Here is a 27,044-nt window from a genome sequence, read left to right on the forward strand (position 1 = left end):
GATGGATCATTTTCCTGTTGTAGCTTTCAATTTGTTTGTGAAATATTTAAGGTGAATTTAAACACCAGGTCCTCTTCAGTTGCATGTTCTGGGACTCATGGAAAGCCATTTCCAATCACTGTTAATAACTCTGAGCAGAATGTTTTACCATTGTTTTTCTTGCTCTATTACACCATTACAAAAGGGGTCAACCTTGTGTTCATCCGTCCAATTCTCCTCCAAAATCAGAATTGGTACACCGTCTCCTTTAAACATGACAGCAAACCCTTCCAAGCAGTGGCTTAGCAAAATGGTTGGGTCCTCCGCAGAATGTAAGAAGGTGCCACCGAGTGTCCCATATCTCATAGATATTCACTGACCTTGGCCTGAGTGGGGCATGGGGTATAAGCCACTGCTCCCCAAGAACATTTCTGACTCTCGGCTTTTGTCAATGCTCGGTTGCTTGATTTGCTAGGTGAACCCAGCAAATGTTTCATCAAGAAATGGCCACTTCACTTAGGAACACTACAGAGAAAAAAGTCACCTAAATCTTTGCACCAGTGTTTTTATACCAATGGCAGTCTTTGGGGCATCTTGCTGGATCCATAGAATGCACATCCTCGGATGGAGTCTGTGTTCTGCTGTTCATTGTAAATAGCGGATTGCCTTTAAGTGACGAGGTTGTGGTGTACCTGTCCAATAGGCTTCACATCTCATGTCTTGGCATGTGGTGTGTGTGTCTTCTGCAATTTTCAGTTTGTGTTCGGAACACGTTTATTAGATTTTGAGCAGACCCATAGTACTATGTCTTGAATGCTAAGGCCCAATTCAGTCAGCATGCGTAGTCATACTATTACATTTTTGGCGAGTTGTGACATAAACCTACTTTCAGTTGCTTCAAATAGTAGCAAGCTGTGTAGCTTCCGTTCCCTCATGCTCCAGGTAGAAGCATCCAAAATGCACGAATAAGGAGCTGGCCTAACGGCTATTGCGCTCGACCTCGGACTTGGGGAACTGGGTTCGAGTCTCGGTAATGACGCTGAACATCCTGTGATTCTGGGCAAATCACTTAATCTCCCTGTGCCTAACAAAGAATGAATGTGTGTCCTAATGTAACGTAACTGGTGCTATGTAAAGCGCTCTGATACCTGATTGGATTCGGGTCAAGTTCGCGCTATATAAAACTGCAAAAAAAAAATAAGATGAACTCTCTCTTTTCCACTTGTTTTTTATTATTTTTTATTTTGTAGTGTTTCTTAATAGGATGTGTGGAAGATAAGTGTGGAGCTTTGTATGTACACTGTAAAAATGTGTCTGCATTTACCAGTTGCCTACTTGTGATTCCTGTCATCCATTGTAATAAAGCAGTGGAAATCGCAATGGAGTTGACCACCAAAGAGAAAACACCAGGGCCTAGGCTGAACCATTGGTGTAAGTGGAAGACAGTGGCTGGCGTGATTTCATTCAGGATGTTGTACAGAGTAACCCTCTGTGGGGATATTGCATATACCGTACATGCTGCTGTCAGTCCCGCTATGACGCCAGTGTACAGTACACTAACGTTTAAAGACCGCAACTACCAACATTGTCTCATACCTTTTGCAGGTGAAAGAGGGCAAGTGCTTCGCTTATAGCAATATTACTTGACTATGCATACAGAATCATTTTTTAGTCTGATAAAAAGCATGTATGTTTGAATTCTTTCGTATATGTTACCAAATTATACAGCTAATTTAACACCCCTATACATCCCTATCTGGCCTTTCCTTTTTCATCCATCAGTAATACTAATGAGTGTCTACGTTTGTCCGCGCTTAATCAGTTTGCGAAGTAGTGATTTTTATTTTGACTTTGTAGGGATTTCATATAATCTGTTGCCTCCCATGTAAAATGCGGTGATTAATGTCCATGTTGCCCTATAATTCATGGATCCAGCTGAGCAAAAGCTGAAGGGACTACTGGTTTGGACATCTTTGTCGCTTGTCGTCCGGTGTGGTTTTATTTAGTGGTGCTGCGCTGTGAGCTTACGCCGCCCTCTGTGTCTGCTGTGCTCTAGGATTGATTTGCTTGTTTTCTTTTAATATTGCGGCTCATGTTGACATTACCGGTAATAGAGTGATTTGCTGCAGCTGCTACCCATCACTGGACAAGACATGGTTGCAGTAATAACTTGTAATCGCTTGGTGAGTAGATTAAGAAGGTAAGATGGACCTTTCATTGCAGTGGTTCTATCTGCAAGACTATGTCTGCCTTGTTGAGAGCAAGCTGTCATTTATGTCAGATCTGCATGAATTTTGCGGAGTCTTTTGCTATCATCCACTGGTGATTTTATTGTGTGTAGAAATTAAAAGTTACTGTGACAGCCACGGAAAGAGCTGGTTCCATGCCAGCTGGAGGGAGTTGCAAGGTGCTTGCCTGAGCAAGAGTTGTCCAGGGCCGCCCAGTATTAATCCAATTGTTTCTTGATAACGGCAAATAAAAAGAAGCATAAGCCTATGTGGCCAGTGCTGGCTGCTAGCCCTTTGTCTTCATCAATACTTGTTTCGATTTGTCATGGTGTTTGAAAATTCTTCAGTTTTGGGGAGCTGCCGGACTATTGCCAGTATAAAAAGAAATGGCCAGAAGGAACAATACCTTGTTGGTCTCAAAAAGCACACATGGCCTAATTTGACTCTAGCACTGAAGGGAACTACTTTGTTTGGGGATGAGCTCCTTGTGAAAGAGCAGAATGTGGGCACGCGCGGCGGAACGCGGAATGACTCCATGAACTATTTTGTACGCTGGTAATGGACAGAAGATGACTGTGAATGCCCAGCAGGCCAATGGATGAAAAGAGCTGTCTGAAAGCCCCTATAAGTGTATATATTTAATTTGTTAAAATCAAAAGGTCCTTGGCTAATACCACACAGAAAAAGCATTACACGTAGTATCGTCTAAAAGAGTGTCAGTTCATTTACTACTCTAAACCGGAATCAGTTGTTTTTACATCTCAGTGTGAAGATGATGTCCTCCTATCCCTGTGCAGTCTGTCTTCCCAATTTTCCTATCAAGAGATGTTGTTGCAAGAATTCTTCAGAAGACTAAATCGATGAGACCAAGGGACTGCAAGCTTTCTATTAGCAGATGTCACAAAAAGGTGGTTTAATTTGGTAGACGGAGACAGAACTTTATTCTTTGATATTGGCCCTGAACATGGACTGACAAGATGTGGTCCCTCCTCTCTTCGTGGTAGCCAGCCTAGCCTGTGCCACTATACCGTTGAGTATTGCCAGACTTGGGGAAGAGCTTTAAGATCTTCTAGCGTGGCTTTGTTCGTGGCAGTGGATTTATGAATAACCTGTGGGCTGTTTTCGCGGTTTAAGATGCAGCTTGTCGTATAGTGCCATTACTCCCACTTTCGTTGTCTGTTGTTTTCTTGTTCATACAGAACTACATAATATAATCCACATTTGTAAAGCGTGAACAATCACCCGTAAGGGTCTCTAGGCGCTGGGGGCCGTCGGGAAGATTAAGGAAGCTATTGCCCAGAGTCTCATGGTGCTGGGCTAATCTGCCACCGGCGCCAGGGATCGAACCGTGATCCCCAGATTCCAGAGTCAGTCGCCCTGGCCGCGGCGCCACACCTCTTCCCCCTTCTACATGTCTCCAGCCTTTGTGTACATAGCAAACATATGTCTCTCGGTTAATTCTAGTGTGTGTGTTTGTGTGTGCCACAGTCACACCTTTAGTAAGACTAATTACAAGCCTCTAGTCTGAATTAAGATCCCCTGGCAATACTAGGGGTACTGAGCCCTAGAAATCCCCTTTTGGTCACAGAAGGATTCACTGACAAGAGAACCTCCCTGATAGAGGTGTGGCGCAGCGGCCAGAGTGGTTAACTCCGCAGCACAGTTCTCATGCCATGAGCCTCAGCGGCAGCTCAGCATCATGTGACTCCTGGCAATAGCTCACTTAATCTCCCCGACGGCCCCCCAGCGCCTGGATACCCCCAAGGGTGATGAGTTTCTGCATTACAAACATGGAATTATTATTTTTATATCCCCCTCCCAAGCAAATACCAAAAGCGAGCCTCCCATTTTTGGGTCTCTTCAGGTTCCCTTTTCACTAATTATGTGAGAACGGAAATTTAGTTTGAATTTCAGTTTGAGAGTGAACTGTTTTTTTTCGACATTTCTGTTAGATTGCAGCGTCCCTCTACCTGTCATGTCTGCCTTGTAAAAGTAGATGCGTGTGTGATTGGGTCTTGTGAACTTTTCCTCGCTGTGCTGTGTGCCCTGTTTGTGGATCCCTGCTGAGATGGTGGCTAGTGGGCTGAATTACTTTGAAAAGCCTCCAGAGCCGTTCTGAGCAGGCGCGTTCTGCTTTGGACCAAGCGCTCCTGTGTACCAGTCACAACTGGCGTTGGTTATGTGTGGGCGTCAGAGTGGGTTTTATTTTATCGGAGGCACGGAATATAGCAGAAAATGAAAACAAAGATGAATAGTACTTCATATTTCCCACCAGGGCTGCTTAGTTGTTTGGCCATTATAATGCATGGTTTTTGAATTACATTTGAATATCTGTGTCCCTTTTGTGCAATAAAGATAATAAAAGTAGACCATTATACCCGATTGTCCTTTCTTGTTAGCACTCTGTCCTCCTAGAACCGGTAAAGTGTAGATGCAAAATGTTCGGTTAGGTGTGTATTTTGAGAATTGGCTGATCAGGGAAGGTACTGGTAGCTCTTCTGCTCACGTGATTTAGAAAGTGCTCCTTCCATGAAATGTTGATTTTTATATAGTGTTAAAACCATCTTCAGGCTGGGTCAAAATTTACTGGAAAGGGGAGGGTCTGCAGAGATGAGGCGGGAATAGAAAAGAGGAAAGGAAGCGGAATGATGTTATATTTTGATTGTTAGGATCTTTTTCTCTACAAACTATTAACTGAAACATTTTGAGGCGCGGCCTCAAATGTAGACCCTTTAGGCAGATGGAGGGAGAAAGAGCTCAAGATTGGTTTAGCTGCTGGTGGGAAAACTACTACAGTGTATGGATGGGTTTAAGAAGCGAGTGCAAGTGAGAAGTCTGACTTGGGAAGAATGAGGCAAAGAGGCCTGAAGAGATTACGGTCAGACTCCAGGATTTTAAAGGACTTTTTCACTAACAGCATTTTGTAGTATGTAAAGTAGTACTACTAATGAACTCTAAACCGGTGTTCACAAACCTATGAAAAGAAACCTCCAACTCTCCTATCTTTTCTATGCACAGATGTCTGCATATGTAGGTAGTAAATGTTAGCGTGAAAGAAGGAATGGCTGAAAAATTGGGAATACTTACTACTAAATCTGATGTGGATAGTTAATTTAAATAACCGGTTAGAAAGGGACATGTTAATATGAACACACACCCACAGAGGAGTTAATGCCATTTCTATTCACAAACTACACTTCTAAAGTTGCCAGAGCATTAAAGGTGCAGTCCTATAGAAAAGTAGAAAACATTGAAGTCAGGGAAATAACATAACACCCCACAGGACCTAATGTTAATTGAATTAAATCACTTACACAGACAAAGATACACACACTTCATTATTTTTAAAGATAATTAACTTAATAAAAAAATTCCAACTTAATGTCATTAAAAAGGTAGAATAATTTAAATAAGTTAAACATATAATTACATAGTTTTTTTTACATTTACTTCATATAAAACAAAATAAAATGTTAGGGTTTTTTGTAACGATTTTTTGAAGTTATTTATAATTTAAATTGATAACTACATTTATTATTTAACTCACATTTAATTGAATGTGTTAATGTGCTGTAACATTTCATTGTATTATAGGTAAAAAAATAAAATTTAGAAAATGTAATATTCTATTTTACATTAAAAAATTTAAATATTTTATTTTAAAGAATAATGCATTTTAATATTGTTTCCTTAACTTACTGATAGGGATATCTCTGTCGTGGTGGTAGAGATCTTCACCTGCATGTACAAAGTTACTAGTAAGTAACTCCACATCAATAAATACTGCTCTAGGAGCCTCTACACCCTGATTTGAAGGGCGGAGACATGTAAATCTTCACCCAGAGATGCATCTATTGTGAGAAATCTTGATTAGCAAAAAGATTGTAGATTTACACCTAGTTGTAAATATAAATGTGAGCAAATATACTTGTGTATATTCGCATTTGTAAATAGTTTCTCGAGTGATTAAAAAAAAAAAAAACATAGATTCCTCAGTTTGTAATTATCTTATGGAAAAGCACTAGAAAATATACTTTCAAAATAGTTTGATGTAAAGAATTGACAAGTATAAGCTAGAGTTAAGAAAATAAAAATGGCGTGTAGTGGGTGAGGCTGCAGACCTATACCGTTGACTTGGCCTTCTCTTGACTAGTAAACAGAAAACATCTAGTCTGCCTTGAAGTTGTAGCATCTGATTAAGTGGATGCGTGACTGTGAACCTTCTATAGTTTCCTTCAGCTTCCTGACTCATGTGTCTGCTTTGCTTGGCTCTTCTAACAGATGCCGCCTCAGTATGGTCAGCAAGGTGTAAGTGGCTACTGCCAACAGTCATATTACAACCAGCAGCCGCAGCCACAGTACCTGTCGCAGGCCCAGCAGCGTTACCAAGCCCAGCAGGTAAGCACTGCCGCCCGCTGATTGGAGCTCCCTTGTCTCGATTATTGAATCATGCTTGAGTCTATTCGGGCAAGAAATTAACAGAGACACTTGGCAAAAGTGGGCCATTTTAATGTGCAGTAATTTGCTCAGTATGTCAATCAGGTTGCCTTTGAGTGAATTAGGTGATAAGCTGTTATTTCCAAACCAAAGGCCAGTGTGAAGAACAATATTTTCAGGCAGGGACAGACTGACCATTAACCCAGTCTAGTGTTCCCCTGACTGGCTGGCCTGCATTAATCTTTGAAGCTGCGTCCTTGGTGGATTAGGGTCACTTCTATACAGGTTTTCACATTCTCCTTATTAGCATCACTAAAGAAAATAAAAACTTGTTTCTTTAAAGGTGCTTTCAGCAGGACACCCACTTGTGTTGGATCTCCCCTCTCACCGTGTGAACAAATTCTTGCCCTTATAGGCGTTTCAGCAGAGCTCATGTTCACAGTGTGCAGAGCTCTGTGAGAGAAGTGTTACCGTTCAAGCTCGCCGCCTCTCCCACCATCGTTTAGTAGCACTTAAAAAGGCAAGTTCAGTGTTGAGCCTACCCACACCTCCCCCTGTTCACTTTACAAATGTAATAGGTCTCTGTTGCCATTTATTCGCAGTTTGAATGCTTGAGTACTAAATTCTTCCTCCTAAGGCTCCTCTCTTCATCAATAGGTTGGAGATGATCTCTGTCCTTTGTCAGGCACTCTCATGATGCAACTTGATAGAAATTGTGCTCTTTTAGGTCTATAAAGCACCATAGAGCTTCAAAAGTAAGACTACAAATGTGTCACCACACCAGAGAAAGGTAAAGTCTTTCTCCTAATTTAAACAGTTGCGCGTAGAAAGAGGAAAATGAGCCTTCTGTATCATCATAGAATGAAGTAGTCTAGTACCATTGTTTTAGACGTTTTGTAAAACAAGGTAGAAACACTGAAATGTGGGTCAGGAGGAGAAAGAAAATGTTGTTCATACCTGGAGGGAGTGTCCGTCAATACACAGCACTCTTTGCAAAGAAGCTTGGGAAAAGTTGTCGTCTCTTGCACTAGCAGAGGCTAGAAGATGATGTTTCCATTGCCGGTGGGCATTGTTCAATAGAAAGTGTTACTCTTTGTCTAGTTCTTCAAAGATGCTCTAGACATCTACATGCTTGAGAGTCTGATCACTAACAAAAACGGTTTGTCCTACATCGTTATCTCTTTTGAAACAAAAAAACCTCTTCGATATTAATTTACCCTTCATATTGTTTTCTTATGTTTAATAGTTTTATTTTACCTTTGGTTGGGAATGGTAATTTCAGATGTATTTATATCTGCAATAATGGAAAAATTGATCAAAAGACTTAGTTATTTTAAAGTATTTTTTTGGCTTTTTGTAATCAATATTCATATTATAACATACATTGTTTCGAGTATAGGAATAATTTTCAGTTGATAGCAAAATCACAACTCAGAATTGCAGGACTCAATGTTCAGAGGCAGAACCCCAAACTGGTTCCAGCTACTTATCGTGTAGACTAAATATACAGTAGAGCACGTCAAGTTAGGGTACCAACATAATGCCACCAACTTCAAGCAGTGACTACATTTCCTAGTACATGTTCCACTAAAGTTTGATCATGATAACTTATACATGGGGGTGTCCACCACTGATCCGAGATACAAGCATAACATTCGTACTTATCTAAATGCTACTTCCATTGTTAAAATCAATCCTTATAACAAAAGGAATACCAAAAGTAATAAAGAAAGCTAAAGAAGTAAATAAACCGTGTGCAGTGGAGGGCAATAGATCACATCCAATATAGTACACGTTGGGGGAATCATTCTTGTGAAAGAGAAGGGGGGTAGGGCTCCCAACAATTGTGAAAGCAACCATGTCTAAACAGCTTCCTCATGCCTTTACACCCTTTCCAGCTAAGTGCTCTACATTCTGCCCCAGCCCACATAATAACATCTCTGTTCCAGGTCTCAGACTGCGGCCCCCTCTGGGGCTTCTATTCCATCGCTAGTCTATGTTTAGCCAGGCCCAATGCAAGGTCTATTAGCCTATTCCCAACCTTACATTTTGAGTGTCTAGGAAAAAGACCTAGCAAGCACGTCTGTATTGTGGAACGCAGCACTCTACCCAGCATTTCTTTGAGTTTGCCAAGCACAGCCTCTCAGAAAGGACCCTGATGGTGACAGTCCCAAGTCATATGACCAAAGTCCGCATCCGGGTGCATGCATCTAGGGCATGGACGGACTCTGTGTGGTAGCATGGCCATTTTAAAAAGGGAGACCCGGGCAATGATGGGCAATTGCAGAGTTCGCAAAAAGTGCACGCAGGAATGCAGTGCCCAGCCCAAGTTTCCTTCCTTCAGGTCCTCTAGGGAGTGAAATATGTGTATACCCAAATATATAAACGTATTCTGGGCCCATGATATATTGCGTGGGGCCAGCTACAGGGAAAAGATATGTCTTCGTTTTGTTGACTCGCAGGTGGGAGAGGCACGCCAAGTCATCCAGGATTTGCATGGCCGCTGAGGTGCCTGTGACTGCCCTTGACAGGTAGATCAGCAAGATGTCTGTGTGAAGGGAGATATGATGCAACCGACCTTCAATAGACAGCCCAATCTCATCCCCTCCCAGATGGGTTCTCTCAGCGAGGGGTTCAATTGCCAGGGCAAACAGGAGGGTAGAAAGGGGACACCCCTATCTAGTACCGTGGGATATCCTATACTGCCTGGAGATTGTTCTGCCAGTTTTAACCCTCGCCGTAGGGGCAGCATACAAAAGCCGCACCCACTGCACCCATTCCTCTCCCAGGCCCATGTGCAACATCACCTCAAATAAGTACTCCCACCCTTCCGTGTCGAAGGCCTTTTCTAGATCGACGGAAGGCACCGCTGCCTGGCTTTTGGTTGGGGCCTCTACATGATATTGTACAGAATATAGCCTGCAGGGGTTATAAGAGGTGTTGCGAGTGGAAATAAACCCATTCTGGTCAGGGTGTATTAATGTCTTCATATGTGGGAGTAATCTACCGGCCAACACCTTGCTTACAATTTTAAAGTCCATGTTAAGCATGGAGAGGCCTATGATCCTTAACACCTGCACCAGCCTCCTTAGTTTTTGGGAGAGGAATCACCAGGGCTGACTGGGTGGAGCAAGGCAACTCCCCAGACTCATACGTGTCAGCATACAGCTTGAGAAGATATGATGCTAGTGAGTCTGTAAAGTGTTGGTAAAATTCTGCCGGGAGGCCATCTGGCCCCGGCGTTTTGCCAGGCGCTAATGCACTAATAGCGGCTTTGACTTCCTGCCAGTTTATCGGTTCTCCCAGTTCTTCCCGGTCCTCCCTGCACCTTATCTAAGTAGTCCTTATGATTGTAACATCGCAGCCGCCCCAATGCATCCATCGGAGGGGCAAAGGCTCCAAGAACTCTAGAATATTCAGCCGGGAAGCCGCAGTCGGGCCGTGTACAATTGCTTGTATGTTAGAAAGGAATCGTTAATCGCGTCTGTGTCGTACACCACCTCCCCGGTATCTAAGCTAATTTGAGTGATTGGAGAGCCCCCTAGCTCAGGTCTGATCAATCTTGCTAAAAGTCGGCCCACCTTTCTTTCCTCTCTCTGCACCTTATCTAAGTAGTCCTCATGATTGTAACATCGCAGCCGCCCCAATGCATCGTTATACCTTGCCCGCACAGACAGTAGTGCCGCTCGTGCCGTTTCGTCCATGCCCTGAACGTTATCTAACCTATGGATGCTCCCCTCCAGGTCTAATATTTCATATCGGAGCTCTCTATGTGCCCCCGTCGCCTATCCCATACAATGACCCCGCACAACGACCTTAAACGCCTCCCACTCGACTTGAGATTAGGATGCAGTATTGACATTAATGTGAAAGTACATGTCTAAGAGTGTATGCAAAGATGCGCGAAAAGGGGCATCCTCCAGCGTTACAGGGTTTAGTTTCCAGGTGGGTATCGAAGGGCATCATCTCGGGGGCTGGTGTGTCATTATCAGATCAAAAGACTTAGTTGCCATTTTCACATGAAAACTAGCTTTTGTAGAAGAAAAATCTTCATTGCTGGAAATTTCCCCAAATAATTTCTGTCCTTTTGATACTAAAATAAAAAGTTACAAATTTTTAATTTTATATTTCCCTCGCCTGATGATTTCTATGTATTTGCATTGAAAGTCAACTGGACGGCGTATATATACCTATGGTCAAAAAGAACCTTCCTACTGTAACAAATCAAAACAGCTCGTTATTTGAAGATCGTGCTTTGAGTGCAGGATGGATCTGAGTCTCTTTCACTATCAACCAATGGTCATACAATTCAGTGTCTGAATATTAATCAAAGTGTTTCACATTAGCTGAGTATGTGGTTTACCAGATTTGGCTCTGCATGTAGCGGTGGAGGAGAAGCCCAAAGTCTTCAAAGTTTGTCAGCCAGATAGGGTGGAACTGTGCCTGTGCTGAACCCCTTTACCCAAGGGAAACGTGGTGCTGGGATGAAGGAGCAGAGGTGGTGCAGTCACAGATCATGGCACCTTACCTGGTAAGTTAACATCTTGGTTAAAAGGGGTGGAATCACCTGTGCTTGCACAGGTGTATTAGCATGTTTTTGTGTCTGTGGTGGCCCTTCGAGGCATTAAGTGACTCAGGCTGATATTTGGTGGCCATATTATTTGTGAAGTACACATTCCTGGCATTTGGTGGGATATAGTGAATATCTCTAGCAGTCACATCTGGTTTATATGCAACCGAGCATTTGATAGGTACCTCTATTTGGCTTCTGGTGGGCATCATGACGGCTGGCAGCCCTTATTGCTTGTACCTGGCGTCCACAACATCTGATAAGCATTGATAGACTGCGCTTCCAAATTCTGGGCTTGTGGCACAGTAATAAAAGTTGGTACTTGATGAAAACAAGAGCTGATATTTGGAGGCTACACAAATCTATTTACTAAAAATGCAAAGTTGGCATTTGAGAGCAAAATTGGTGCATTTTCCATAGTTGACTATTTGAGGTCTGGGTACACATTGAATTCGTTCTGGCAAGTTATTTCCTTGGGGTTAGATGGCATTATTCCATATGATTGTCTGAAACTTGTGGAGGTGTTTTTCATCATCATATTTCTAGAGCCTATCAACAGTGCTCCTGCTCTCTGATACATGAACATCTGAAATTAATGTTATCTAAGGCAGTGGTTCTTAAATAGTTTACTTCTTTGAACACCCATTTAATCATTACTGCAATCTGGGCACCCCATCTGAATTATTGTTGGAGTCCTGAGACCCCCCACGGAGTCATTATTGGAGTCCGGGGGCCCGATCTAATTTTATGATTTGAACCACAATACACAAAATACCAATACAAGTAAGTATTCATCAGGCAAATACACAAATGATGAAATACTGTATTTAATTAAGAAACAAATATTTAAAAAAAACATTTTATTTAAACTGGGAGGTTGGACTTTTCTAAATTCAGTTGAGGGCACACATTGTCCTTTCTATGTTGTGTTTAATGCACTTGCACTGCTTCCACGAATTAATATGAGAATACCAACCAAATTTTTAGTCTCCAGTTTCAAATTCCCAGAGGTTCCCTGAGGTTCCCAGACCTCAGGTTAAGAAAGACTCATCTAAGGTCTTCTGCCAGAGCCTGTAAGATCTAACAATTGGGCAAGCTGCATTGCTTACCCAAGAATGTGAGATTTGTGTAATTATAGTTTTAATCTAAATCGCCCCTTAATCATATATGATTAAGTATGACCTTGGAAGGAGTAAAAGAGGAGACTATAGAAGACAAGCGGTATAAATTGCAACATAAAAGTAAAGAAAACGGGACCATGTCATATTGTAATCCCAGATTTTTTTTTAACTGTACATAAAGCCTACATCTTTTGAGACAATTTATTAGGGAAATTAATAGAAAAAACAAACCCCTTGCAGTGTTGGCTTGTTTGGCATTCCATTAACGTTTTAGTATGGTTTATATATGCCACCTTAGAATTGCCTGTCAAACAGATTTATTTGAAAATGTTGCTTTAAAATGGCCCATCTTCTCTGTTTTTTTTTAACTAATTTCTAATTTATGGAGGCATTGTGTGCTTCCTTGCCTCGCTCACTCGGTGCAATTCAGGGCAACCATTTCCTCCACTATTTTCCTAGTTCCGAAGCTCCCACTTGCATGATTCATGTGCCCTTTCTGCCACTGCGTGTCACCAGTGCAGATGTGTAGCCCAGTGGCGGCTGCGACAGAGGCCCAGCTGTTTGTATCATCTGCCCCAGGGAGGTGCTTCAGCAGCGCGACGTTCGCGTGCGTCTCTGTGCGCGTGTGCGTCTCTGTGCGCGTGTGCGTTGCTTACTTTCTAAACCCGTTTCCTCAGTATTTAAATTACACAAGGTTAATTAAAACAGCGCCACCGTTAGAGCTGCTTGGGAATATTAACCTTGCAACGCCAGTGTTAAATCACTCAAGTGATAGAATTGCATTTGCTCTGTGAGGTTTTGCTGCGAGAGCAAAGCCCGGGCCATTTATAGTTCAGTGCCATTAATTGCTTCGTATTTGGATATTAGCGCGGGAGTCCATTAATTAACTTGATAATAAAACTATTGGAATGTGGGCTGATAACGCTCTTCTGTTTTAATGGAGATTACCAATCAAGCCTCCCAGTGAGAGGAAGATCCCGCCTTCGATCCCAGCATCTCCCGTGATAAGCAGTTAACCAACCAGGTTTTATTTTCGAAAGGAAGCTATTGATATCCAAGAAGTAATGTTAAGTTAACCATTGATGGGATGTGAAGAGGGGGTTTGCTGGTGAGGACCGAGAGGCTTCTTGACTGTGTGCAGTGGGGGCGTCTTCCATTACTGTGATTAGCTAGTTTAATGGCTGACAGCAATGCTGTGCACACAAGATGAGGGGAGTCTTCTCATTGCATACTAGAGTGCACACGTTAGTGGAGTCATGTCATTGCATACTAGAGTGCACACGTTGAGGGGAGTCATGTCATTGCTTACTAGAGTGCACACGTTGAGGGGAGTCATGTCATTGCTTACTAGAGTGCACACGTTGAGGGGAGTCATGTCATTGCTTACTAGAGTGCACACGTTGAGGGGGGGGGGAATAACCTAGTTAGGCATCATGCAAGTGGCTTCCCGGCGTGCAACATCACACATGCCATAACAGGAATTGACATCATAGAAAGTGGCATCACAAGCCACGACTTTACTGGAAGTGGTATCACAAGAAGTGACATCAGATCTAAAGCTCTCACTTATATGTTTAGCAGGTCTGTCGTGTACATTTGAGCGCATTGCAAGGATAATAGCACAGTGAGCTATGGAAGATATGTGACTTCTACACCTTGCAATCCCCCAGTTTTATGTAACACATCTTGTACATTCCTTTACAAACGTATATAATTTTTTGTACATGTAATATGGACGTGTTGATGTAGAGAGCTCCGACATCCTGAATTGGGATGAGTAGGGCTATACAAGAAAAAATAGTGGTACATAAATTATTTCAACGTCTCCTCAGGTGTAGTTAGCTCTATATAAATGCAGGAGCCTTAAATAAGAAAGCCCCGTCCGCGCCTGCACATGGTTGCTTGTTGCAGATGGAAAGCAGACCGTGCAGACGCTGCTTAAAGTGTACCGGTGTTTGGAAATACCATTGGAACGAGTTCAGCACATTATTCAGTGGGGTCCAAATTCGTGGCAGGGTGGACGGCGTTTACCATGTGAAAATAGTGGGTGGACGCCATCCACCCACGTGTACACCCCACTCGTGCTCTGCTAGAGTGCACAAGTTGAGGAAAGTCATGTCATTACATACTAGAGCGCACAAGTTGGGGGGAGTCATGTCATTACACACTAGAGTTATCTTCACAAAGAGGATCCTAATGTGAACAGAGGAACATACGGATCCCTATTAATAAAAAAAACACACAAAGTAAATTGGGTTGTGTATACAGAACAACCGATTTTATCTCCTGTGTCAAAATTTGGTTTGGACGTTCAACCGTGATTGTGTGAAACACTGTGGCCAAAAAAAGAGACCTTTTTAGGACAACAATCCTCACTTACCTGAAGGTGACATGCTTCATCCTTGGGCTCCCTCCTCACACCTGGACTGCAAGGTCCATTGTGTGGGCTACAACTCCCCTTGGGGGAGAAGCTGAGGTGTTTTGCAGGGATGAGTGACGGTGAAGGGGTGGTGAGGGGCAGAGTGCAGAGAAAAATTGGACTAGGGATTAAAATATCATATCCCTCTTGGTGGACCCCTGGAGGTAGTTTTATCTATCACTATAACACTTTTTCTCTGCCCTCTGCCCCTCACCACCCCTTCACCATCGTACTTGAGCACACAAGTAGAAGGGAGTCCTAGCATAGTGTACTTAAGCACAGAAGTTGAGATGAGCCATAGCATTGTACACTAGAATGCACAAATTGAGAGGAGCAGCTAGAGCATTTCATACTGAAACGCACAAGTTGAGAGGAGTCATAGCATATCATACTAGAGCACACAAGTTGAGAGGAGTCATAGGATGTCATACTAGAGCACACAAGTTGAGAGGAGCCATAGCATATCATACTGGAGCACACACGTTGAGAGGAGTCATAGCATACTAGAGCACACAAGTTGAGGGTAGTCCTATCATAGCATATTAGAGCATACACGTTGAGAGGAGTCAAACCATAGCATACTAAAGCACACAAGTTGAGGGGAGTCATAGCATACTAGAGCACACAAGTTTAGAGCAGTCATAGCATTGCATACTGGAACACACAAGTTGAGAGGAGCCATAGCATAGAATACTAGAGCACACAAGTTGAAGGGAGTCATATCATTGCATATTAGAGCATACAAGTTGAGTGGAGTCCTAGCATAGCTTACTAGAGCGCACAAGTTGAGAGGATCCATAGCATACTAGAGCACACAAGTTGAGAGCAGTTATATCATTGCATACTAGAGCACACAAGTTGAGGGAGTCATATCATCGCATACTAGAGCCCACAAGTTGAGGGCAGTCCTATCATAGTGTACTAAAACATACAAGTTGAGGGGAGTCATAGCATACTAGAGCCCACAAGTTGAGAGCAGTCATATCAGTGCATACTAGAGCGAACAAGTTGAGAATAATTCTAGCTTTGCATACAAGAGCGTGTAGGCTGAGAGCAGTCATTGAATTGCAGTAGTGAATGTATTGTAAAAAGTGGTTTAAGACTACCTAAGGGGTATCGAGAGATATTTTAATCAAGGGTCCCCTTGCCGGGGTTAGAAGCAGGTGGGTATAGATTGTCAAAACAGTGTTACGAAGTGTGACAATCTTATGTGAGGTGCTTAAAAGGTCAACATGTTTCACAGCTGGGTGGTCCAGGAGGTATCCGTGGCGTGTCTTCAGGACCAACTGAATCAAGTGTCCCTACCCTTACTTAGGGCTGGGTGTGTGAATCTATAATGACTGGGCTACGTCTAATGATCTCAAGGGATGATGAAATGGTCAATAGTACCTATTGATAATCGCACTATTCGAATCTCACATCCCAAACCAAATGAAAAGGACTTGTAGTGCCTTATGCAGTGTGAGTATGATGCGGAAATGTGCGTTTGACCGACCCCTCGCTCTGCCTGGAGAAATTCTGAGCTCCTTTTTGACCCAGGGACAGGCACTGTGCGAAACTCGGTGCCTTCAGCCTTCACTCCAGAGCTCTCAATCGTGGTCTGCTATAAACACCCTGAGGCAACTCACTTCAAAGTATGCAGTATACAAGAAAGGTATGCTGTACAATACAGAAACGCAACATCCTGGACACAGCTAACACTCTATTGAGTGCAAGATTAAGTAAAACATATGAAATATAAACAGGAACTAAGTCCCTGATATTGATTAATTAATGTTTTTTACATTAATTGTTCAGAAATCATCAATGTTTTTAACAGTTAAGAGCTCGATAGGGGCCCATTTCAATGTCTGTTTTAAATTTCTTCCTGGTCTGAGACCCAGAGAGACCCGGCCAACTTAAAGGCCTGATTTTAAATCTCAAGAAGGTGGTTTTAGATCGCAGAAATTGTGCCCACCGGCTTCACTTGGCGGCTGAGTAAATTGCAAAGTCCCACAGACTATCAATGCACAGGAAGCTATACTGAGAAGTGGACAGGAAACTTAAAACAACCTGCATTTGGATGCTTATGTTTTGGGCAGAAAGTTACCAACCCTTCTTGGGATTTTCCTATCTTGTTAAATGCGAAGTGTCTGTTGTTTTCCAGGGCACAGTAAAGCCCTTCACCCACTTAACATATCAGATCATTTTATTCTTTAATTACATTCTACAGTCTGTTGTTGCATAGTTAATTCCTTGTTGAACTCCAGTGCAACCGTGAGGACATAGTTTACCGGGAGCCCCCTCCAGCTTGTTGCCTTCCATCTTTCATTTTAGTAGCTGAGGGCCGTGAGTGCGCCTTAAGAATTGTTGGGCATTTGTAGGTCCATAAAGACTTCGCTGAGATTACCAATTACTGTTTTATGATTTTACAGAGCACTGCTCCATTACACATACCTCCTGGAAGCTAAACCATCTTGGCTGTACTTTCAGTTCAATAGAATAGGAAATGAATGATTACTGTTTTCATAGATCACTCCGTGATGAGTGGTTAGCCAGCAGTACAGAAGGTCACTTTGTGGAACAGGTTATCCCTATCAATTTGTGATATAAGTGTTTCTGAAGTTTTCGTAACAAAAATGAACATTTCTTAAATGCTTTTGCATGGACAGCATTCAAACGTTTCAATGAACACCAACTGTACTTCACGGCACTACATTTTTTAAAGGTATTTTCACTATGGACATTAGAGGTCATCTTTGAGAAGCCATTAGGACAGGGTCTAAGTCTGTGTGACCTCGCTTCTGCTATCCACGGCATTTGATGAATTGACTATGGGATAATCCGTGCTTCGGTTGGCATTTGTGATGCTATGCCTAAGCAAGCATATATTAATTAAAGGGTTTTTATCTTTGTTTTGGCATCTAAGTATGTAGCACATGTAGCATTGGCAATGCCAATACATCAGGCTTATGAGCGTACTGTCAAGCCAGACCAAACAATCTGTGTAGGTTAATACCTGCCCTCCTCTCAGCTGTGCTGCTTCCATAGAAAAACACCATAAATTATCTTGTTATCCAAAGCACTGTGATAGCATTGAGATGGCATGTGTGTGCCCCTGAAAATTCAAGCTCAGACAGCAATAAATAAGCAAAATTATCAAAGCTGGGTGGAAGGCAAACACTTTTGTTTGTGGAAGCCCACAACTTGCACAAGTACTCCTGGCTCCCAACATATTGGAGAAGCCAAAGTCTCTCTACTGGTGATACTCGCAGAACTGTCTGGCAACAGCCACGCTTTCAAGTCAGACCATAAAAATTGTTGTTTTATTTGAAAGCTGATAGTGAGAGAAGGCAGCCTTGTTTAAATGTTGTAATTGAACATTGTTGTTTTTCACTTCTTTGTGCGCATTTGTGTTCCTTTTGCAGTTTTTGCTTACTATTATGTGTTTTTTTATTTTTTTATTTGCTTCCTGTCTTTAACTAAAAATAACTGATTGGACCTGGAATGTGATGTAACCCGTGATCTGTTAACGCCCTTTCAGTCTTTTCACAGCTTCTTCCTCTTTTTGAGAAAGCTGTGGTAGTGAAATTGCCAATTGTTGCTCTATTCCAATCGAGAACATTGTAGTCCTCGAGAATTCAAAGCTTCGAATAGTTTATATCTACCAAATCAGTCTGTGGTTCTGGGGTCTTCTTTTCTGCTGTGAGCTTGGGGCACTCTTCTGGCCTCCTTCGTGTGGCTAAGCACCATGACGTTGATACGCCATTCTTCTGAAGCTGGTCATCCCTGAGGATGTCTGCCTCTCCGCATCATCACTACCCGCTAACGTATCTTTACTTGTGTCTTCCAGCTAACGCTTCACTATGCGTTGATCCTGTGTAACTTAGTGGCTGTAAGTGTAGCGTGTGATGTGTAAAGTACGATGAACATGATGACTCATTTAAGCATCCAGTTGTATAAGCATGCAGGACCTGGACAAGACAACAGGGCGACCATGCAATATGCATTTTATTCCAACAAACTGCCTCTTCTTTTACTGGGAAGCCCGCGCACCTCCTGGTAATTATTGCCCAGCATCTGTTCTGATGCAGCCTGTGCTTTGTACAGCACAGGTCCAACCTTACAAGTAATTTAAGCGTTGTCCACAATTTTATCCTGCATTCTGGGCTAGGTTTTTTCAAACCACTGAATGTTTGCCAGTTTTAATAACAACATGTGTGTTTCTGTTGTCCCCTTTGAACAGAAGGATCAAATACAGCACCAGAAGTTAGTTTTTTGTCTTCCAGTACTCCCTTTTGTTAGTCATTCAACATACAGGGATCTGTTAGTGGTAAATTTGGACCCGTTATGAGCATATCTTAACTCTATGCATTTGGTGGGTCCAATTGTCCATGTAAAATTGAAATAGTTTCTTTTGCAACGTATTTTATTTCGGAAATAGGCTCGTCAATGCTTCCACAGAAATACCTTGATCCAAGTTTGCAGGCGATGATACTTGATCCCATTGGAAAACTTTTCTGACCAAATGAACAATGAACTAGTGGTCAGCAGACATAAAGAGCAAATAGGATCTAAAACAAAATATTAGAAACAAAATTAAAAATCATACACCACCTTTATGCACCCTTTTTGACTATCATATTGGCATTTAGAAATTTTCCTCTCAGTTGCGCTTCTTTCCTGGGTAGGGTTCAGGTACAGTTTTTGTTCGAATGCTCACAGGAAGGATAGTGGTGCTGCTTCCCATACTTTCAGCAGGATTTGATATCCTGATGCTCCGCAGAGCACTTCTGCCTCAAAGGTATGCCCTCACACTTTCCCTGCTCCTAGAAAATAATCTTGCCTTATCAAAGTAAGATTATTCCGCTGACCCCTATCTCCCAAACGCCACCTACACATAATATTTTGAGGGAAAAGATGCCCTTTTTTTTATTTTTTTTTTTTACTTGTTGAAGTTTTTTTTTTTTCATTTTTGCCTCTCACAAGGTAGTAGCAATTTTAGGCCTGCAGTTAGACCTTAAAATTTCAGCTGCTAGTTTCCATTGTTATCCACATTTTTAGGTTAGATTAAATTATTCTTATGAAACATAGCTGCAGGATAGTTGTGAGAAGACCGAGAAGGAAAACACAACGAATTCTGCTATCAAAACTACTAGCTTTAGCCCTTTAAATTTAACTTTTGTAGCAGTCGGGGACAAAAAGAAGGTGATTGAATTCGAAAATCTGTGCTTCCGCAGCTCAGCAGAATGGCGCTCCGGGTTGGCGGCAGGAACCTTTGCCCCACCGTGATTTACTAAACCAGCATTGAAAACGTGTTCTTTCTTGTAAGACGTTGCTTTACTGGAAACATGCGACATTGCTCTTAGGAGGGAAGAAAGGTATGATGAAATGACCGTCTCGAGCTTGACACCTAAACTTTGTCAGACTTGTGTTTTACATCAAGTATCAGTTATTGAATTATCAAACCACTCTGCAAAAGAATCGCCCTCCCTTGCGGGGTGAGTCATTGTCTTTCACTGAGGAAATTGCAGATCCTCGCATGAACTTTCATTTCTGTTTTGAATAGAAATTGGTTATCCATGCAGACAGTAATCGGCTGGGAGGAATACATTCCTTCCTTTGTTGTGACTGAGTTTATTTATATGTTGTAGATAGTTGTAAGTGGAGTTCTTATGTAGGACATGCATTCAAATCATTTCTTAGCAGGATGTGTGGTGTACTGTTGCCTGTTTCTGATTGTTGTGAGGCACGAGAGAGCTCACGTCTGGTCATGATTTCTGGTTCCGAATGCCCTCCTACAGAGATAATGAAATCTGTTGTCCTGGGCTCCCTTACCAGTAATAGAGATTTCCTACGCTGGCACTCGAAGGCCGGTCCATACCAGACTATCCCCATTTTAAGACCGTGAATCAATATGCAATTTTTCTGGGGTTATTCTTTATCGTGAACATCGGGTATGGTGTGACCCAAGTGAACTCATTTTAGACCCCTTCGAAATAGGAGCTCTCTTTATTGTTGCACTTTAGTTGGGCCAGGGCCCTTTGGGGTTCATTCTTTCTGTCTACTATCATGCGAAGAAAAACAACTGAATCTGCCTGTCTGCCACACGTCACGGCCGCACACGTCAACAGAGGTCCTTTTGTGACATTGCAAAGAAGCAATACTCAGTTGACGCTGTCATCCCTTATTGAAGTCCCAGGGCGTAAGACACTATTTCGTATAACCACGTTATCACTGCTTATGTTTAAATTTAAATTCTCATGGGTTTTTCTGCTTATTGCCCAGGAAAAGTGGTCTATATGAAATGTATAATAAATGACTTCTTGCCCTTTGATTTTGTTTATTCTTTGTCCAGGAAGTCTTTATGGATGTGCCAAGCACCGGATTCTGTTTCACTTGTGAAGGTTCTTAAATACCCTTCATAGTGAACACAACTTGTCACGCTTCTTCCAACTTTCTTCATCCTACTCAAAGTACTCAGTGGGACCGATAGCTTCCTCCCTCACACTTCTTTGTATTTACCTCCAGTATGAGCCAGTTAATTATTTTTTTCATGAGATGGGCCTGTCAATTAAGACGTCTCTGATAATGGATGGACACCCACAGTGTGGCATAAGGCAAACATTTGGTAACCCTCGCCATCAAATGTGATAAGGGGCCACTGAATGTCCCATATCACGTACATATTCGTTGGTATTAGGCTCCTTGATGGGTCTGGCCGTCCTGCTGTGCTCCAGCATCCATCCGTCTTACCCCGCCACTCTCCTCATAAGACTTTAGCCAGATGACCATGTCTGATGCCACCTAGGCACCTGTAGCCTAGAGGTTGGCCTAAATTGGCATAGCTCCTGGGCTTCCGTATGATCCTGCCTCCTGACTGTAGCAGAGGAGCCACTTGCAACCCAGGCACAAAGCCTCTGCTGCCCAGCCTGCCGCAGTAGCGGTATGTATAGATTTCCCTAATTGATTGCCCAATATAGAAAGGCGTGATTACAAAAAGTTGCAAAGTAAGTGAAAATATAACATTATGCACTGCATATCTTGTCACCATTCTGCCTGCTTAAAATGTTAAAACGGCCTTGCTTTAGGGCAAGAAACAAAGTGCTCTTATAATTACCATGTGGATTAGGATCGTCTGGTAGGCCTATGCAAACTCTATGTAAATACTATGCAGTATCAGTACCGGGCCAGTTTTCTCTAATGTAAGAGTGCAGCATGCTTGGACTTTTTTCACAGCCATTCTAACCTCCGATTTAATTTGTCCACTTCTTTTTTTAAACTTATAAAACTTGTTAATTTTTTTTTTAACTGTTGCTCTTTTTTTTAAATTTACCAGTAAACGCTGGTGATCTGTAAGGCTTTTGTTGTGGAGAACTTTTGTTTCACCTCGTTTCAAACCACTTTAAAAGGCAAAATGAAAGTGATACATCTTAAAATACTTTTTAAAATTGATGGCTGATGCCATTCCCAGTGGATTGACTTCCATATAAGCAAGTCCTGGTCCATGTTTCCACACCAGCATTTAGATTTATGTTTTCCTTAAATACTTTCCCATAATGCAGACTTTTGAATAAACTAAATTAAAATAAAGGTCTCAGCTAGTCAAGTATGTGACGTGTTACAGGTTTCACTTGTAGTCTCCTTTTTTTATGCATAACACTTCCGGTTACATGCGAGATGTCATCACGGAAAGTGAAAAATATGTTGTGTAACAATAATTGTTTTTTGTTTTTTTAAATGGTAGGTCTCCGGTGGTAAAGAAAATAGATTTGTGATAAGTTAGGCTGCGTGCCATGAAAGGCAAGTCTCAGTTTCTAGTCAGAAAATTAAATATCTAAGTGAGTCTTCCATTTCTATGATGGGGTGTAACACAACTGTTACTATTCTACTAGTAGCATGTTAGATAAATATGAGCTGCTTTTAACAATACTTTTTTTTTAATGTTTCCAGTAGCATCTGAGGCAGAAGTCACCAAAGCTCGATTCCATAAGTTCATCTGAGGTCCTAAATACATTAGCACTTATGTTTGTTATTTTGTATTGTCGTAATAAACAGTTTTCATTATGTTATCACAGAGGCGAATGAAAACGTGGACCTGTCCTGTGTTAATTTCAAGCTCCTTAAAATTCTAAATGGAAGCCATCATAGGAGGAGGGTTGGAGAGAGATGTGTGGTGGTTTTCAGAGTGCTGTATTACCTGCTTTCCCCTGTGCTTCCCCAGTTTAACTTTTATTCCTTGGTTGTACCCAATCTTATGTTCGCTTTAACTTGAAGAAGCTTTTATCGTCTCCTTGACCAAATGATACCTGGGCTTAGCCTGGGCTGTTTGTGACTTAATCCTTTCTTTTCTTTACAACTCGGTGATATTCTTAGTGATGTAGTGATCTATTTGGAACTCTTGGACCCATCTTTCAGAGGTGCCACCAGGATTTATTTATGGTCTCACCATTCCCAATGATGTGGCTGTATACATTGAGCTGGGCCCCGATTTGTGCGCAGTTTCACCCTGATGGTCTAATTTTCGGAACGGGCACCATGGACTCTCAAATCAAGATTTGGTCTTTGAAGGAACATACAAACGTAAGAACATCAGGGTAAAAAATGTTCCATTCTTGACTCACTTGAACTGCAGACGCTAGATTCTTTGCTGTCCTAGTAACATTGCTAACGTACATTGAACCTGATAACCAACTCTTATCTTCTGACTGGGACTTTTGCAGACCCTCCCCCCAGGATATTGCGGCACGGATTAAAAATGACAATCAAGTGCCACACTTTTGTGTTTTTGCAGCGTTTTTGATTAACCTTATTTTAGTGACATTTAAAAGTTGTGTTCTCATAAATAGGGAATCTGCAGGAAACAAGCCATGCTCGCCTAATTACAACAGCATTCCGCCTGTCACCCATGCTCTGTCATCCTCCATTACTTAAAAAAAAAAAAACGGGGCTCAATCACAGCTTTGTGCTTGACAAAAATGTGTGATCTTTAGGCAAATACTTTATTTGACGAGTGTTTCACCTGCAATGAGTTCTGCTACATTTAAACTTTGTTTTTTTAAACTATTCAAGTGGACAGAAGGAGGCCTGCCTCTCTCAGAGGGAGGTGTTTGGATGAGTGGGGGCTGCACCATGAAGTAATTAAGGGCAGGATATGCAATATACCAACACCTCTCTTGTATATGGACTGATGGACTATAATGTTGCCCATGTATAATAAGAATATAAGCCACACATAATGGCGCATTACAACTGACTAGTCTCTAGGTTCACTGATGTATCATCGTTAGAGTGGAGGGTTCATGTATGTTCCTAAAACTACTACTGTAGGCAGTAGACAAATATTACTCTATGAAGTCAAATAATTTAATTTACTGAAATGAAAAAATCAAAATATGAAATAAACAACTTCAATTTCTTAGAACCTTTATCATGGGGCCAAAAAAGCAACCTGTCTGGTCTCCACCCATGAATTCGCCTGGTTCCCCATCTATAAGCAGTACAGCTACAGAGCAACTACTTCTCATTCGTTGAAAAGGAAAGAAAAGTACACGAATCGGTATTGTCTTTTAAATTAAAAAACACAACTGCTGATTTGTTTATATAGCAGTGCTCTTACAGAACATTTACTTTTCGTTCCTGTTGCACAAATGCAAAGTGAAAGTTCTGTGGCAGTACTAGCCTGTAAATCAATCAGCACTGTTGTCCACTTTCCATATAAGGCCACTGCCTGCTCACAATCGTTGCTCACAATGGTGTTTTTCAAAAAAACAGCTGGCTCTTCACTCACCTGACAGTCTTCTTTTTCACCCTCTCGGTAGGACACCAGCCGCCGAAAATATTCTTTTCCATGGGGGCGGCATGGCTTCAAGCAAGGTAAACCTCACACGTGTTCGTGCCCAAGGCAGCCAGGCTGGCATGGCACTTCAACAAGGCATAGCTGCCAACTCACACGATGCCACATTGTGACACACGATATCGGCTTCCATCACACGGTCTCCCGGTAAGGCGACAATATCACACGGTGCCAGCAAGCTGAAAACCACTGTAAATAGTGGGTTTCCAGCTCATTTTTCCAAGGTTTTGAACTGTCGACGTCCATTAAGGGGTATGAAAACACCCCAGGACATCGGCACCAGCCTCAGTAAGCTTTTTTGTTTTTGTGGGAGGAGGGGACTTCGGGGTGGGATTCAAAAGTGACTTCTCAGAACGAGCCCAGACCCTCCTCACACAGTGAGATTGTTCTTCAGGTTGGCAGGGCTGACAAGTCATTGGGGTGCCTGCCTGTGCATGTCTGTGCACGCTGAAAGTGAAACTTTCAGTGCGGCTCGGCAGCAACTGTACATTGTAGTTTACAAGCTTGAGTGTAGAGTACTGTATGTAGAGACAATAAGCAATAAAAGACAAGCATTTGCAGTGAACTAGGTCTCGCATTTACGAGAGTCAAAGCTATTGGCATTGTAAATGGCAATGTCTTTTATTTATGTGTTTTTAAAACGGATAAATAAGGCATCGTCATTTACAATGCCAATAGCTTAAATTCTCGCAAATGCGAGATCTATTGCATTGCAAATGCGTTTGTGCTATACATTTTTTTTAAAAAAGCGTTAGGGGAGAGCGTATCCTGCCTGCAACAGTAGGCAGAGCAAGCTATTTGAGAAAATAGTTCTCAGAGGCTGTAATTAAAGCCTACCCAGTAAAAACACATGTAACAGCAGTGTTGCAATGGGAGGTTACAAAATGAGACCAGGCGGTACTAAGGAGGGACTCCCTAGCCTATTGACCTATGAACAGCCACAGTTTACAGTGGACAGTGACACAAGCCAATAAAAAATATGGTTGGATTGTAGGCAGAGCTTCAAGTCCCTACGTGAATACTGCGAGCCTCGCTATTTGACCTAAAAATATAAGGGAAACAACACTTCTTTTTTTCGCAACTCCCGCGCATGATATTGCGGGCATTGCACACTTTGGACAATGTAGCGGTAAATATGCATTTTGCGAAATCTCGAAAAAGCTGTGGGGCCTGCATTTGTAGGTTAGCAAATGGATCCATGTCACTGGAATACAAAATATCCAGATATAACCTTTCCTTTAATAATTTATTGTTATCCAATATGAGTTCAATTGACTGTGGCCTCACGAACCAAGACTTTAACAAAAGTCATTGTTTTGTTGACTAAGAGCAGAGGACTGGAAATGTAGTGTCCCTGTGGCATGGTGTTAAGTGGTAAACCTAGCCATTAAATCATCTCTTCTCAATCACCCTTGCTTCTTCGCCTCCATTTTTCAGTCATTGATTTTCCTCAGACAATGAAACCTCACAGTAGTCAGACTTGCCTTGATTGGCATTGTCCTGATTGACAACCCACGCCATCGTCTATACTCTCAACTTCCCGAACCTCATGTTGTTGCCGGGCGATTTCACCACTCACATAACATGCTCATTCACCATAAGCTTGAATGTTAGCTTATTGTTCCTTCTCTCATCGGTTCTGTTATCTCTTTACAACAGGAGTCATGGTGCCCGGCCTTTAGATATTATGTAGCAACAATGTATGTAAGAGGCAGAGAGAAAAAAGGTAACGAAGCAGAGACTGTAGATTAGTCCATTACTGTGTACGATAAGCCACAGCACTCCACACTAAACTGAAAGGGGCATCACAGTATGCTGCTCTAAGTGCCCACAAATTCGTCTCTTGAGTAGTTCTAGCTCTCGGCAAGGAACACTTTTTGTTGGATTTTACAAACGAATAGCATATCCCGTTGTAGTGTCCTCATGCTAGTAAATATGTGAGTACCACTGTGAAACGTTGTATGTGTACAAACCCCAATAAAATCTTTTTTTTTTTTAATGGTAGTAAATGTTTGAGCACGTAATTCTGATGTTGGGTTGTTCAGCTCTTCCTTAGAAACATTTTTCAAATATATTTCTTGGGTGGTTCTCCTTAGCTTTTATGTCTTGTGTGAGCCAAGACCTTTTGACTTTACTAAAATTACATGTACAATGTACATGCTTAAAATGGCTGTCAGGCAGCCGTCTTCATCTATTGGTCTGTCATTGACTCACTCGCGTTATTCTTCGGTCTACTCCGAAATACAGCATGGACCAGTAGGTCAGCACCCTTCAGCCACTGTCTAACTTTACTATAAGTGACCACATTTTGCTCTTCCATAAGGAGCACATCCACACATATAAGTAGTCTATTTAAGTGCCAAGGGCCTGCTATGACAGTATGTGCTTTTTGAGACCAAAATAGTCTTGGTTTTGGCCAATATATTTTGACAGGGGCCCAGCAGTTTCCCCAACA

At 42.1% G+C, this 27,044-nt stretch overlaps 1 protein-coding gene across 5 annotated transcripts in view; it reads left to right on the forward strand.

Moving 5' to 3' along the window:
• ARID1B (AT-rich interaction domain 1B) overlaps window positions 1–27,044 on the forward strand; it is a 736,193-nt gene that overhangs the window by 185,348 nt on the left and 523,801 nt on the right. For 4 of the 5 annotated variants that reach the window (XM_085611434.1, XM_085611437.1, XM_085611436.1 and 1 more), the window contains exon 3: window positions 6,489–6,605. The exons of the other annotated variant lie outside the window; for it this stretch is intronic. In XM_085611434.1, the coding sequence (XP_085467560.1) occupies window positions 6,489–6,605 (117 nt within the window). The remainder of the gene's footprint in view (window positions 1–6,488; window positions 6,606–27,044) is intronic. 5 annotated transcript variants of the gene reach the window in all.

Source organism: Triturus cristatus, chromosome 6, assembly GCF_964204655.1.
Source record: "Triturus cristatus chromosome 6, aTriCri1.1, whole genome shotgun sequence".
NCBI lineage: Eukaryota > Metazoa > Chordata > Amphibia > Caudata > Salamandridae > Triturus > Triturus cristatus.